The 16,722-nt window shown below is 45.5% G+C and overlaps 1 protein-coding gene across 2 annotated transcripts in view; it reads right to left on the reverse strand.

The window, feature by feature from the left end:
• si:ch211-236l14.4 (SITS-binding protein) overlaps positions 1-16,426 on the reverse strand; it is a 74,557-nt gene extending 58,131 nt beyond the window's left edge. For both annotated transcript variants that reach the window (XM_048545788.2, XM_048545787.2), the window contains exon 1: positions 15,745-16,426. In XM_048545788.2, the coding sequence (XP_048401745.1) occupies positions 15,745-16,209 (465 nt within the window). In that variant the 5' untranslated portion in view covers positions 16,210-16,426. The remainder of the gene's footprint in view (positions 1-15,744) is intronic.
• Between the last annotated feature and the right edge of the window lie 296 nt (positions 16,427-16,722).

Raw genomic sequence — 16,722 nt, forward strand, 5'->3', positions numbered from 1 at the left:
GCATCTGCAGTATTTTTTTCTCTGACCAACTGAACTCGTCCATGATGGCAGGAAAAATCTTCAAGTTGCACACTATCTGAATGGAGTGTTACTATCAAACTCTACATTACAGAAGGATCTGGGTGCCGTGGTACATGAAACACAAGAAAATAGATTGCAGATACAGCAAGTGATTAGGAAGGCAAAAGGAATGTTGGACTTTAATGAAAAAGAGGCCAAGTATAAACGTCTGGAAGTATTGCAGTAGCTGCACAGAGCTTGGTCAGACCACATCTGAAATACATTGTCACGTTTTGGTATCCTTACTTAAAAAAGGATGTAATTGCAACTCAGAGAAGAAGTGATTCAACCTCTACCTGGGGTGAACAGGGTTACCTTATGAGGAAAGGTGGACATGTTGGGCCTGAATCCACTGGTGTTTAGAAGAATGCAAGGTGATCTTTTGAAACAAGGAACTTGACAGGATGGATTTTGAGAGGATGTTACCTCTCTGGGGAAACCGAGAACATATTAAAAATAAGAGGTTCACCCATTTACGAATGAGGTGGGAATTATTTTTATGTCAAAAGCTGCTAGACTGGGAAATTCTCTTCCCCATAGAGGAGGCTGGATCATTGAATTCTGGATAAAGTTAAATAGTCTTTAATTGACAAGGGATTCGAGGATTATTTTGGGGGAGTTGACAGAAAGGTACAGTTAAGACACATCCAGAGCAGGCTGATGTTGTTGAAAGTGCAGCAGGTTCAAGGGGTGAATTAGCTTAATACTGCTTTGAATTCCCGTGTTCTTGTATGAATGAGAAAAGAAAAATAAATCCACGTGCCACCTCTTCTTGTAAATGTCTGCTATCCAAGGTGAGAGACAGATAGTCGGGGGTAGGCTTGTGTCGTTGAAGCACCTGGATTTGTTCCATATCCTATCAAACTCCATGCTGTCATTGTGGAGGTCAAACAATCACGCAAAAGTCCCACCTTGTTACAAACCACCGGGAGCTCTCTAGCCTCTGAGTTACAAGTCTGATGGGCCAATCCCTGAGTTAGACTCCTGAGCACAATAATCCTGGTTGCCAGTCCAGTGCTACATTGAATGTTACAGAAAGGCTTTTGCCCTCTCAGGTGAATGCAAATGATTCCATGCCATTATTTTGAAAAAAAAACATGGAATTTATCTGTTCATGAATGACACAAAAAACAATGATCATAGTGTTCATGGGAGCTCGACTGTCTGTCTAGCTGTTTTTTTAATTCATTCACAAAATGAGGGAGTCTCTGACCAGACAGCATTCATTACCCATCCCTAGTTGCCCAGGGGGCAGTTAAAAGTCAACCACTCTTTGCTGAGGGCCTGGAGTCACAAGTAGGCCAGACCAGGTAGGGATGGCACTTTCCTTCCCTAGAGGACATAAATGAACCAGCTGGGTTGTTCCAAAAATTGAAAATGGATTCACAGTCATTATTAGACTCTTAATTCCAGATACTTATTGAATTCAAATTCCGCCATCTGCTGTGGTAGGTTTCAAACCTGGGTTGTCAGAACATTATCTGGGTCTCTGGCTTAACAGTTTAGCGATAATACCACTTGGCCATTGCCTCCCCCTATAGCTTCTTATATTACAACAGTGACTAAACTTTGAAAGTACTTTATTGCCAACAAAACACTTTATGCTATGCCACGTTATGTAAGGCATTGAATAAATTTTTTTACCGACAATTACCACCTCAGTTTCGCGGATTCCCGGCCTGTGGATTAGCCAGATCAAAAACATTCCTCATGACTTCCTGCTGCTCAGCTTTCCTGACCTTCCCTACAATAACATCCCTTCACATAATCATACTCCATTACAGGGCAAGCCAAAGAAAGCTTGTACACACCAGTACTAAAGAATCTGATTCACTGACTACTCACTTAGTTTTCCTGTTAGATATACTCAGAAGGTATTAGTCACCAGGGAGATGATCCTTGGTACGCACTCACACGGTTCAGTGAGTGATGGCCGTAATATCTTTTCCCCGCACTCCTGACTTGCCTGATGGTGATGGCGGTTATCATCAAACTGGAGGTGGGGTTGATGAATTATACATAGTGTAAAGCTCAGTCACTGAGCCCTGATCTTTTCTGTCTGAGACTCATACCAATATTCTCTCTGCTTGCTAGAACACTCAAAGCCAGATAAAATCTGCTAATCTTTTATAGGGATTACATTTGGTCTTTGAATGGCTCATTAATCTAATTCTACTGCTGGTTAACTCACATTAGGTGCCAGATCTAGCCTATGAATACTTACACAGATGTAGACAGGGCATTTCAGATTTACAAAGTAATTATCGGATACATAACAGGTGATTTAAACATTCAAAGATGTAATTTTAAAATTCAGTTTTATAAGTTATAACGTCTGAAATAGCCCAGAACAAATCAACACTGCCACTTATGCTATTTGAGCAACAGGGCAGCTGATTTACACACTAAGATCTGAACAGCAAGAAAATACATGACCAAGGATGACAATTGTTGGAGGCAAGAAGACTAGTCAGGCAATTCCACAACACAGTGCAGATAATTCATTGACATTATAGATCACAAAATCATTCAGGCCTCATTCTCACCTTATCATGCAGTCTGCAACTCATGACTTTTTTTTTCCTACAGCCGACATTAAATGTTCAGTAACGATGGTCGAGGTATTTAAATACCACTGCAGTGGTATTTAAATCATTGTCCCTTTAATTTACAATAGAAGCCCATATCATTCAGTTGAAAAATAATCAGTAATATTAAGTTCAAAAGCTGTGGACCTAATCCTCAAGGGTATCAGGAAAACATTAATACTTAACTGCTGTTGTATCATCCTAAATCAGTACAGCACAAAAGGAGATCCAATCGACCACTGGACTGACACACCCGAGGAATAATTCATACACTGCCACTGCCCAACCCTCTCCCGATATCCCATATCTTCCTTCTCTTCAGCTATTTTGAAAACACAAACATTTACAGCACAGAAGGTGGCAACTCTGCCCAGTGAGTCTGCATCTCTAGCATCTGCAGTTCCCATTATCTTGAGAAACAAACTACCCAGCTTAATCCCGTATACCAGCACCTGGTACCTTATCATCGGATGATATGGGACTTCAGGTGCATGTCCAGACATTGTTTAATTGAGCTGAGGGTTTCTGCCTCGACTACCCTCTCAGACAGTCAGTTTCAGATGCTGACCACTCTTTGACAGAAATCATATTTCTTTTACTTCACTCTAGTTCTTCTAGTAATCACTCTAAAATCATGGGGAGGCGATGGCCTAATGGTATTACTGCGGGACTGTTATTCCAGAGACCCAAATAATGTTCTGGGGACCCAGGTTTGAATCCCACAAGGGTAGATTATGGAGTTTGAATTCAATTTAAAAATATCTGGAATTAAAAATCTAATGATGATCATGAATCCATTGCTGATTGTTGGAAAAACCAATCTCATTCACTAATGTCCTTCAGGGAAGGAAATTGCCATCTTTGCCTGGTCTGGCCTGCATGTGACTCCAGAACCCACAGCAATGTGGTTGACTCTTAACTGGCCTCTGGGCAATCAGGGATGGGCAATAAATGCTGCCTGGTCAGCGACGGTCTCATCCCATGAATGAGTAAAGAATGCCCACCTACCCCAAGTCACTGACCCATGTGCTTCCCATCCAAGACTCTCACTGTTTCGTACACCTCAATTAAAATTCCTTAGCCTCATCTGTTCAAAGGATAACCACCTCAGATTTGCCAATCTATTCTCAGAACTACATTGTTCCAGCTCTGTACATGATCCAGTGTGATTACTCAGGAGCCTAGAATTGCAAACACTAATGTTGTGAATGAAAAATACGGGAAGTGTGTGGGCTATAAGAAGCCTTAGCGATAAGTGGATACGCATGGGTTGCCCTGCAGTGAATGAGGGGCCATTTGAGGTATATGGATGGCATGTGCTGACATGGATGAGACTTGCGGAGGATGAAGCAATGGGAAGGTGAGAGCTGGAGGACCTAATATTCACCAACTGGAATCAATTCTCAAAGAACTGGGTCTGGCCTTGTAGCCAGCCCACTTGGCTCCAACTCCATTCTACACCCCCCACCAGAAACAAAGTTCATCTTATTTGCTACACTTTTTCCAGAGTAGGTGCAACAAGCCAGGAAATCTCCCACTTTTGGATTACGGCCTTGAGAGTGAGAATGTGGGCCAGCATGAATAACAGCTGTCAGACACAACAGAACTGGTGCATTTAACACACTTAGCATTCATTGTGCACATATGACACTGTAGATACACGAGACATCCCAAACAGATGATGCAACGCATACAGTAGACAGTCCATGGACATGACACGGCAGGTACGCTAAACAGTCAATGCCTGAAACATAAGAAATGTGAGGAAGGAAGTTTTCACCCAGAGGGTGACAGGAATGTGTAAGTCACTGCCTGTAAGTGTGATGGAAACCCTCATAATGTTCAATAACTCATTGAACATTGTAGATAATCAGAATTGTTTTGATGAACAAAACATTTCCCCAGACCTCTTAATTTGATACTTAACATAGCACATTGAATGCATTATTTGGATGTGGCCATTGAATAATAGAACTGCAACATGTGACTGCAGAAGAAACATTCCATTATAAGTGATGTCTACAATTTTAAAACTTTAGATATGCTCTTTTGGACTTGTTGAATATGTTAATTTCTTACTGCATTGAGGTATTCCATAGGAACTCTAGCTTGATATTCTCTTATTAATATCTTTTGCTAAGATAAAACATGAAAGTGATGATACTTTCCTTAATCTACAAAATGTAAGCTAGTAGCCATATATAGGTTACTGAGATTAGATTACTTACAGTGTGGAAACAGGCCCTTCGGCCCAACAAGTCCACACTGCCACTTGAAGCATCCCACCCAGACCCATCCCCCTATAACCCACACACCCCTGAACACTATGGGCAATTTAGCACGGCCAATCCACCTAGCCTGCACATCTTTGGACTGTGGGAGGAAACCGGAGCACCCGGAGGAAACCCACGCAGACACGTGGAGAATGTGCAAACTCCACACAGACAGTCACCCGAGGCGGAATCGAATCTGGGTCCCTGGCGCTGTGAGGCTGCAGTGCTAACCACTGAGCCACCGTGCTGCCCCTGGCATCTGGCATCTGCAGAATTCCATCAACGTATTGAATTTCCAGATCCTCATACTGAGAAATAAATGGTGTCTCTGCTCCTCCAATATGGAATGCACTGTCTTGCATTTAGCTGAAGTGTGGTAAGTTGGTAGACTTAACAATTCAGGGCACTGCAAAGTGTTTGTATTTGGTTTGCAAGATTATTTAGAGTGAGTGGGAAGATTTTTAAGTTCATGGCACTGATCTGCTAAATCCATTACAGAGTTACTCAGCAGTGCGTTGGAGATAAATGGGCCTGCATGATTCAGTTGTCATATGAGTGAACGTGCTAAGGATCCAACAGATTTCAAACTTTTCTGTTGAATGTAATTTTCAAGTCACCTCAGACCTGACATTGTGCAGTAGGTAAGAACTGATGTATGCCATTCCACCTCTTAAGCCCATTTTCACCCAGTTTTCCCTCCAAAATGCCATTTCATTCATTAATAATCAACATAGGAATTTAATGACTTGGATCTATCATGACAGTTAAGAGTCTGTCACACCACATGTGGGCTAGTTCAGGTAAGAAAAACAAGAACCAGGAAAGGAAGTATGCAATTCAGCTCCTTGAGGCTACTAAGCTATTTAATATTATCATGGCTGGTCACACTTTAGCCTTAATTTCACTTTCCTGCCTGCTATCCAAACCTTCAATCTATTACAAATTAAATATCTGTCAAAGTTATTTAGTGTCCCAGCATCCACCACACTGTACAGTGACGAATTACATAAATACATGAACCTTTAAGAGATAATGGGAACTGCAGATGCTGGAGAATTCCAAGATAATAAAATGTGAGGCTGGATGAACACAGCAGGCCAAGCAGCATCTCAGGAGCACAAAAGCTGACGTTTTGGGCCTAGACCCTTCATCAGAGAGGGGGATGGGGAGAGGGAACTGGAATAAATAGGGAGAGAGGGGGAGGCGGACCGAAGATGGAGAGTAAAGAAGATAGGTGGAGAGAGTATAGGTGGGGAGGTAGGGAGGGGATAGGTCAGTCCAAGGAAGACGGACAGGTCAAGGAGGTGGGATGAGGTTAGTAGGTAGCTGGGGGTGCGGCTTGGGGTGGGAGGAAGGGATGGGTGAGAGGAAGAACCGGTTAGGGAGGCAGAGACAGGTTGGACTGGTTTTGGGATGCAGTGGGTGGGGGGGAAGAGCTGGGCTGGTTGTGTGGTGCAGTGGGGGGAGGGGACGAACTGGGCTGGTTTAGGGATGCAGTAGGGGAAGGGGAGATTTTGAAACTGGTGAAGTCCACATTGATACCATATGGCTGCAGGGTTCCCAGGCGGAATATGAGTTGCTGTTCCTGCAACCTTCGGGTGGCATCATTGTGGCAGTGCAGGAGGCCCATGATGAACTGCAGTTTGCACCTCCCAGTCGCAAACCATTTCCACTCCCCCTCCCATTCTCTAGATGACATGTCCATCATGGGCCTCCTGCACTGCCACAATGATGCCACCCGAAGGTTGCAGGAACAGCAACTCATATTCCGCCTGGGAACCCTGCAGCCATATGGTATCAATGTGGACTTCACCAGTTTCAAAATCTCCCCTTCCCCTACTGCATCCCTAAACCAGCCCAGTTCGTCCCCTCCCCCCACTGCACCACACAACCAGCCCAGCTCTTCCCCCCCACCCACTGCATCCCAAAACCAGTCCAACCTGTCTCTGCCTCCCTAACCGGTTCTTCCTCTCACCCATCCCTTCCTCCCACCCCAAGCCGCACCCCCAGCTACCTACTAACCTCATCCCTCCTTGACCTGTCCGTCTTCCCTGGACTGACCTATCCCCTCCCTACCTCCCCACCTACACTCTCTCCACCTATCTTCTTTACTCTCCATCCTCGGTCCGCCTCCCCCTCTCTCCCTATTTATTCCAGTTCCCTCTCCCCATCCCCCTCTCTGATGAAGGGTCTAGGCCCGAAACGTCAGCTTTTGTGCTCCTGAGATGCTGCTTGGCCTGCTGTGTTCATCCAGCCTCACATTTTATAACCTTTAAGAGATGCTCTTTCTCCTCATCTCTATTTAAAATCTGTAACTCCTCAGCTTAAAACTAGACTCCTCATTCTAGGATTGCCCCACGAGGAAACAACTGCTCTGTGTTCACTTTATCAATCTTCTTTAGCATCTTATACGCTTCAGTTAGAGCTTCCCTCGTTCTCCTGAACTCCAGAGAGTCCAAACTGCTCAATCTTTCTTCATAAAGAATATACAAGGATGTTGCCAGAGTTGGAGGATTTGAGCTGTACAGAGAGGTTGAATAGGCTGGGACTATCTTTCCTGGAGTGTTAGAGGCTGAAAGGTGACCTCATAGAAGTTTATAAAAGTCACAAGAGACATGGAATGGGTGAATAGTCAAGGTCTTTTCAAAAGGGTTGGGGAGTCCCAAACTAGAGGGCATAGGTTTATAGACAATAGACAATAGGTGCTGGAGTAGGCCATTTGGCCCTTTGAGCCAGCACCACCATTCATTATCATCATGGCTGATCATCCACAATCAGTATCCTTTTCCTGCCTTATCCCGATAACCCTTGATGCCACTATCTTTAAGAGCTCTATCTATCTCTTTCTTGAAAGTATCCAGAGAGTTGGCCTCCACTGCCTTCTGGGGCAGAGCATTCCATATATCCACCACTCTCTGGGTGAAGATGATTTTCCTCCACTCTGTTCTAAATGGCCTACCCCTTATTTTTAAACTGTGTCCTCTGGTTCTGGACTCACCCATCAGCGGAAACATGCTTCCTGCCTCCAGAGTGTCAAATCCCTTAATAATCTTATACGCCTCAATCAGATCCCCTCTCATCCTTCTAAACTTAAGTGTATACAAGCCCAGTCGCTCCAATCTTTCAACATATGATAGTCCCACCATTCTGGGAATTGACCTCGTGAACCTATGCTGCACTTTCTCAGTAGCAAGCATGTCTTTCCTCAAATTTGGAGACCAAAACTGCACACATTACTCCAGGTGCGGTCTCACCAGGGCTCTGTATCGCTGCAGAAGGACCTCTTTGCTCCTATACTCAATTCCTCTTGTTATGAAGGCCAGCACGCTATAAGCTTTCTTCACTGCCTGCTGTACCTGCATGCTTGCTTTCATTGACTGATGTACAAGAACACCTAGATCTCCTTGTACTTCCCCTTTACCTAACTTGACTCCATTGAAATAGTAATCTGCCTTCCTGTTCTTGCAACCAAAGTGTATAACGGCACATTTATCCACACTAAACTGCATCTGCCATGCATCTGTCCACTCGCCTAGCCTGTCCAAGTCACCCTGTATTCTCGTAACATCCTCCTCACCTTTCACACTGCCACCCAACTTTGTGTCATCAGCAAATTTGCTAATATTTCTTTTAATGCCTTCGTCTATATCATTAATATATGTCGTAAACAGCTGAGGTCCCAGCACCGAACCTTGTGGTAACCCACTGGTCACTGCCTGCCATTCCGAAAGGGACCCATTTATCGCTACTTTTGCTTCCTGTCAGCCAGCCAATTTTAAATCCAACTCAGTAATTTTCCCCCAATACCATGTGCCCTAATTTTGTTCACCAATCTCCTATGCGGGACTATATCAAAGGCTTTCTGAAAGTCCAGGTACACTACATCCACTGGTTCTCCCTTATCCATCTTCATAGATACATCCTCAAAAAATTCCAGAAGATTAGTCAAGCACAATTTCCCCTTCGTAAATCCATGCTGACTCTGACCTATTCTGTTACTCCTATCCAAATGAGTCGCAATTTCATCTTTTATAATTGACTCCAGCATCTTTCCCACCACTAACGTCAGGCTAACCGGTCTATAATTTCCTGTTTTCTCTCTCCCTCCTTTCTTGAAAAGTGGGACATTTGCCACCCTCCAATCTGCAGGAACTGATCTTGAATCTATAGAACCTTGGAAAATAATTACCAATGCGTCCACAATTTCTACAGCCACCTCCTTAAGTACCCATACGCAGACCATCAGGTCCCGGGGACTTATCGGCTTTCAGACCTAACAGTCTATCCAACACCATTTCCTGCCTAATATAAATACCCTTCAGTTTGTCCATTACCCTAGGTCCTTCAGCCACTATTGCATCTGGGAGATTGCTTGTGTCTTCCCTAATGAAGACAGATCCAAAGTACCTATTCAACTCTTCTGGCATTTCCTTGTTCCCCATAATAAATTCACCCACTTCTGACTTCAAGGGCCCAATTTTAGTCTTAACCATTTTTTTTCTTTTCACATACCAAAAAAAACTTTTACTATCCTCCTTTATATTTTTGGCCAGTTTTCCTTCATAGCTCATTTTTTTTCTGTGTATTGCCTTTTTAGTTATCCGCCGTTGCTCTTTAAAAGCTTCCCAGTCATCTTTGCTATGTTATACTTCTCTTTTATCTTTATACAGTCCTTAACTTCCCTCGTCAACCACGGCCACCCCTGCCTCCCCTTAGGATCTTTCTTCCTCTTTGGAATGAACTGATCCTGCACCTTCTGCATTATATCCAGAAATACCTACCAATGCCATCCCTGCTAGGGTAGTGTACCATTGAACTTTGGCCAGCTCCTCCCTCATAGCTCCATAGTTCCCTTTATTCAACTGCAATACTGACACTTCCAATTCTCCCTTCCCCCTCTCAAACTGCAGATTAAAACTTATCATATTATGGTCACTACCTTCCAACGGCTCCTTTACTTTGAGGTCCCGGATCAAATCCGGTTCATTGCACAACACCAGATCCAGAATTGCCTCCTCCCTGTTATAAGGGAAAGGTTTAAAAAGGACCTAAGGGGCACTTTTCACGCAGAGGGTGTGTGTACGAAATGAGTTGTCACATGACATAGTGGAGGCTGGTACAATTCCAATATTTAAAAGGTATCTGCCTGGGATTATGAAGAGAAAGGTTTTAGAAGGATATAGGGCAAACATGGGAAAATGGGATAGATAATGGAGAAATCTGTTTCCATGTGCACATCTCTATGACTCTAAGTATTTAGATGTGCATTTGCAGTGCCAAGGCATGCAAAGAAATGGGTAGTGTGCTGGACAACAGGGTTAAAACAGTTAGGTAGTTGATTTTGACCAGCATGGATATGATGCGTCCTTTTCTGTGCTGAGAATCTCATTGACATTTTGATAGTTGGGAATCCACAAACCAAGACCTGCTTATGTTCACTGTTTTGATACTGTTTCTCTAAGTTACAATAAAAAAATTCTCAGGAACAAACAATCCTAGTTGATCATTCCTGATGAATAGTCATTGTTCAAAATTTTGAAGAAATTGTTTTACGTGTTGGCTCTGCACTATCCAGTGATTCATTCAACACCGATAAAAGGACACATCTAACTTTCTAAGTTTCTTCCAGGCTCAATTGCCACAATGCTCGCCTTCCTGTTCTACTGAGCTCCAACTAAATTATAACTCTGTTATATTCATCTTATCCCTTCCTGGGTCCCACCCAGTTATAGACAGTATTCTTGCTGATATCAACTACTGCTTAATCCCTATTTTTTTTATTTAAATAACTTCATCCTCCCCTGCCAATCCTACCAATTGGATACTGCAAACAATATACATGTACGTATAGCCTTTACTGGGAAAGCTAACAGCCTAGTGATATTATAGGTAGATGAATAATCTAGAGACCCAGGTTATGTTTTATGCACTGGTGTTCAAATCCCTCCACAGCAGATAGGGGAATTTGAATTCAACAAAAAAAATTTGAAATTCAGAGTTTACAGATGGCTATGAAGCATCTAGTCAAGCAGAGTTAGCATGGCGTCATGAAAGGGAAATCATGTCTTATTGATTTATTCAAGATTTTTTGAGGAAACCTCAACCAGAGTGATAGAGAGGAACACTAGATGAGTTGTATTTGGACTTACAGGCAATGTTTAGCAAAGTACCTCACAAAGGGTTAAGTCATAAGAGCCAGTAGCATGTTGGGATGAATAGAGAATTGGCTAATGGGCAGAGAACAGCAGGTTAAAATAGTATCAGAGATAATGGGAACTGCAGATGCTGGAGAATTCCAAGATAATAAAATGTGAGGCTGGATGAACACAGCAGGCCAAGCAGCATCTCAGGAGCACAAAAGCTGACGTTTCGGGCCTAGACCCTTCATCAGAGAGGGGGATGGGGAGAGGGAACTGGAATAAATAGGGAGAGAGGGGGAGGCGGACCGAAGATGGAGAGTAAAGAAGATAGGTGGAGAGAGTGTAGGTGGGGAGGTAGGGAGGGGATAGGTCAGTCCAGGGAAGACGGACAGGTCAAGGAGGTGGGATGAGGTTAGTAGGTAGCTGGGAGTGCGGCTTGGGGTGGGAGGAAGGGATGGGTGAGAGGAAGAACCGGTTAGGGAGGCAGAGACAGGTTGGACTGGTTTTGGGATGCAGTGGGTGGGGGGGAAGAGCTGGGCTGGTTGTGTGGTGCAGTGGGGGGAGGGGACGAACTGGGCTGGTTTAGGGATGCAGTAGGGGAAGGGGAGATTTTGAAACTGGTGAAGTCCACATTGATACCATTGGGCTGCAGGGTTCCCAGGCGGAATATGAGTTGCTGTTCCTGCAACCTTCGGGTGGCATCATTGTGGCAGTGCAGGAGGCCCATGACGGACATGTCATCTAGAGAATGGGAGGGGGAGTGGAAATGGTTTGCGACTGGGAGGTGCAGTTGTTTGTTGCGAACTGAGCGGAGGTGTTCTGCAAAGCGGTCCCCAAGCCTCCGCTTGGTTTCCCCAATGTAGAGGAAGCCGCACCGGGTACAGTGGATGCAGTATACCACAGTGGTATACTGCATCCACTGTACCCGGTGCGGCTTCCTCTACATTGGGGAAACCAAGCGGAGGCTTGGGGACCGCTTTGCAGAACACCTCCGCTCAGTTCGCAATAAACAACTGCACCTCCCAGTCGCAAACCATTTCCACTCCCCCTCCCATTCTTTAGGTGACATGTCCATCATGGGCCTCCTGCAGTGCCACAACGATGCCACCCGAAGGGTGCAGGAACAGCAACTCATATTCCGCTTGGGAACCCTGCAGCCCAATGGTATCAATGTGGACTTCACCAGCTTCAAAATCTCCCCTTCCCCCACCGCATCCCTAAACCAGCCCAGTTCGTCCCCTCCCCCCACTGCACCACACAACCAGCCCAGCTCTTCCCCCCCACCCACTGCATCCCAAAACCAGTCCAACCTGTCTCTGCCTCCCTAACCGGTTCTTCCTCTCACCCATTCCTTCCTCCCACCCCAAGCCGCACCCCCAGCTACCTACTAACCTCATCCCACCTCCTTGACCTGTCCGTCTTCCCTGGACTGACCTATCCCCTCCCTACCTCCCCACCTACACTCTCTCCACCTATCTTCTTTACTCTCCATCTTCGGTCCGCCTCTCCCTCTCTCCCTATTTTTCCAGTTCCCTCTCCCCATCCCCCTCTCTGATGAAGGGTCTAGGCCCGAAACGTCAGCTTTTGTGCTCCTGAGATGCTGCTTGGCCTGCTGTGTTCATCCAGCCTCACATTTTATTATCAGAGAACAGCAGGTGTTGTTTCTTTCTTAATTTGATGACCTGTGACCAGTAGGGTTCCACAGGGATCAGTGCTAGGACTGCAACTGTTTACAATATATATTAATGACTTAGAGGAAGGACGTAAACATACTGTAGCCATATTTTCAGGCGATACAAAAATAGGTAGAAAGGCAAGTTGTGAAAGGGTTACAAGCAGTTTACAGATTGACAATGATAGCTACCCATTAACAACTACTCACCCTCCCAGCTTGATCGTTAGCAACTCCTTTGCCTGTCCAACTGTCTTTCTCTCTCTTTGGGCTCTATTCTATCGCATACTCCCAACTCCACCCACCTCCCTATTTTTTGCATATAAACTGACGTTTTCCCAGCCACACACAGTTCTAAGGAAGGGTCACCAGACCTGAAATGTTAACTCTGTTTTCTCTTTCACAGACGATGCCAGACCTGCTGAGCTTTTCCAGCAACTTTGTTTTTGTTCCTGATTTACAGCATCCGCAGTTCTTTTGGTTCCATAAGCAGCAAGACGTAGACAATATCCAGGCACACAAATGCCAGATGATGGCCATCTCCAATAAGAGATAATCCCAACTATTGTCTCTGGACATTCAGTGAAAGAACATAGAACATAGAACATAGAACAGTACAGCACAGAACAGGCCCTTCAGCCCACGATGTTGTGCCGAACATTGATCCTCATGTATGCACCCTCAAATTTCTGTGACCATATGCATGTCCAGCAGTCTCTTAAATGTCCCCAATGACCTTGTTTCCACAACTGCTGCTGGCAACGCATTCCATGCTCTCACAACTCTCTGTGTAAAGAACCTGCCTCTGACATCCCCTCTATACTTTCCTCCAACCAGCTTAAAACTATGACCCCTCGTGTTAGCCATTTCTGCCCTGGGAAATAGTCTCTGGCTATCAACTCTATCTATGCCTCTCATTATCTTGTATACCTCAATGAGGTTCCCTCTCCTCCTCCTTTTCTCCAATGAAAAGAGTCCGAGCTCAGTCAACCTCTCTTCGTAAGATAAGCCCTCCAGTCCAGGCAGCATCCTGGTAAACCTCCTCTGAACCCTCTCCAAAGCATCCACATCTTTCCTGTAATAGGGCAACCAGAACTGGACGCAGTATTCCAAGTGCGGACTAACCAAAGTTTTATAGAGCTGCAACAAGATCTCACGACTCTTAAACTCAATCCCCCTGTCAATGAAAGCCAAGACACCATATGCTTTCTTAACAACACTGTCCACTTGGGTGGCCATTTTAAGGGATCTATGTATCTGCACACCAAGATCCCTCTGTTCCTCCACACTGCCAAGAATCCCATCCTTAATCCTGTACTCAGCTTTCAAATTCAACCTTCCAAAATGCATCACCTCACATTTATCCAGGTTGAACTCCATCTGCCACCTCTCAGCCCATCTCTGCATCCTGTCAATGTCCCGCTGCAGCCTACAACAGCCCTCTATACTGTCAACAACACCTCCAACCTTCGTGTCATCTGCAAACTTGCTGACCCATCCTTCAATCCCCTCATCCAAGTCATTAATAAAAATTACAAACAGTAGAGGCCCAAGGACAGAGCCCTGTGGAACACCACTCGCCACTGACTTCCAGGCAGAATATTTTCCTTCTACTACCACTTGCTGTCTTCTGGTGGCCAGCCAATTCTGTATCTAGACAGCTAAGTTCCCCTGTATCCTATTCCTCCTGACCTTCTGAATGAGCCTACCATGGGGAACCTTACCAAATGCCTTGCTGAAGTCCATATACACCGCATCCACAGCTCGACCCTCATCAACTTTTCTAGTCACATCCTCAAAGAACTCGATAAAGGTTTGTGAGGCATGACCTGCCCCTCACAAAACCGTGTTGACTGCATTTAATCAAGCCATGCTCTTCCAGATGGTTATAAATCCTATCCCTCAGAATCCTTTCTAACACCTTGCAGATGACAGACGTGACTTACAAATGCTGAATTCCTCACCATCAACATCGTAGAGTCGTATGATTATTTGTAACATGTCAGGGTTACCATTGACAAGAAACTGAACTTGACCTGCCATGTAAATACAATGGCTACAATAGCAGATCAGAGGCTAGGAATACTGCAGTCAATAACTCACCTCCTGACTCCTCAAAGCCTGACCATCATCTACAAAGCACAAGTCAGGAATGTGATGGAATACTCCCCATCTGCTTAGATTAGTGCAACTTCAAGAAGCTTGACATTGAGGACAAAGCAGACTGCTTGATTGGCACTCCACAAGATGCCAAAACTTATCAGGATCTGAAGGTTCAATCAAGTCTCCTTTTACTTTCTAAACTCCAGTGGAACAAACTGAGCCTGTCTAACCCTTCCTCATAAGACAAGTTCTTCATTCCAGATATTTGTTTGGTAAACCTTCTCCAAATAACTTCCAAAGCATTTACATCCTTTCTTAAGTAAGGAGGCCAATAGTGTCACAGTGCTGCAGATGCAATCTTACCATTACCCTGGATGGCTGAAGCGTAACCTTCCTACTTTTATACTCAATTTCTCACACAACAAATGACAACATTCTATTAGATTTAATTTAAGATTCATGCACTAGAACACTCAAAACCCCCATGCCTACATATCAGATACATCTGCAATCACCATTTAGATAACATGCACATTTTTCATTCTCGCTGTCAAAGTGGACAATTTCACATTTCCCCACATTATGCCCTGTTTACCAGATCTTTGCCTAATCACCTTATTGACATCCTTTTGTAGCTTTGCTACAACTTATTTCTGTACAATAAGTTGATCTGGCAACCGCAGGGTCAGGATCATCGATACTACTGCTATCAAGTGTGAACAGTTGAGTTCTCAGCCTTGTGGCACACACAACTCTGGGTATTACCTGATGGTACAACGGAATGAATTGTCCCTGCCATTTAAACATGTGGGACTGTGTGCCTGATATTTTTTGTCGATGACAGCCCAGTAAGAAAGCACACTGAACTGCTAAACAAGTTTCAGTTTGACTGGGAGCAGTGCATTTACCTTGAGGGCCACTTGGCAGTGTCTAGGGGTCCATTCCACTCGGTAACATTCGGCCAGGCTCTGGTTGATGGGTTCTAGCAGGATCTGCAGCTCACTCACGCCGTCCCAGCTGGAGCACAGGCGGCTCTGGTTGAACCAGCAATGGTTGGTAAGGAGCGTGTGTCCGGAAAGTGGCAGGTGCCGGGGCTGGATAAGGGCGAAAGGCTGCTCCCCGAGCACGGAGCGAAGGGCCAGCGCTGACTTCTTGCTGTGCCACAGCAGCCCGCTGAGCTGGCCCTTCATCAGCCAGGCAGGCTCTGGCCGTTCGGCCACTTGCCAGTACAGTACCCCGATGGTCATGAGAAAGAGCAGGGCCACCCCCACACAGCCCAGAGCCCCTTTCCACGGCTCACTCATCTCCCGGCTGCTCGCCTCCAGGCTACGCTCTGTACCCGGGCTGCTCGACTCACCGCGCCGCCGTGCCATCCCCTGGAGGGGAGCCCTGCCCCAGAAAGCGAGTCCGGGACCGGCCCGGCTGTGCCCCTGTCCCCGGTGAGAGAGCCCAGGACCGCCCGGACTGAGCCCCTATCCCCGGTGAGAAAGCTCGGGACTGCCCGGACTGAGCTCCTGTTCCCGGTGAGAGAGCCCGGGACCGCCCGGACTGACCCGCTGTCTCTGCTCCGCGAATGAGTGCCGGATTCTGACTCCGTCTCACTGTCCGCACTCACTGACACAGCACTCAGCACATGACCCAGACTGGAGCCGGACCAAAACCAGAAACACAGATCCGAATTAGAGATAGAGAAGGACTGGGAAAAACATTCGGACATAGACCCCGATTGGAACCAGATTGGAGACAGGCATGGACAAGAACCATATCAGAAACAGACGGGGACCAGAACCAGCTCAGATACAGACCAGGTCTGGAACCAGATTGGAGATAGATCCCGACCAGATTTAGATCAGATCTACTGGGACAGGAAACAAGTCAAAGATAGG

This window comes from Stegostoma tigrinum, chromosome 17, assembly GCF_030684315.1.
Source record: "Stegostoma tigrinum isolate sSteTig4 chromosome 17, sSteTig4.hap1, whole genome shotgun sequence".
Lineage (NCBI taxonomy): Eukaryota > Metazoa > Chordata > Chondrichthyes > Orectolobiformes > Stegostomatidae > Stegostoma > Stegostoma tigrinum.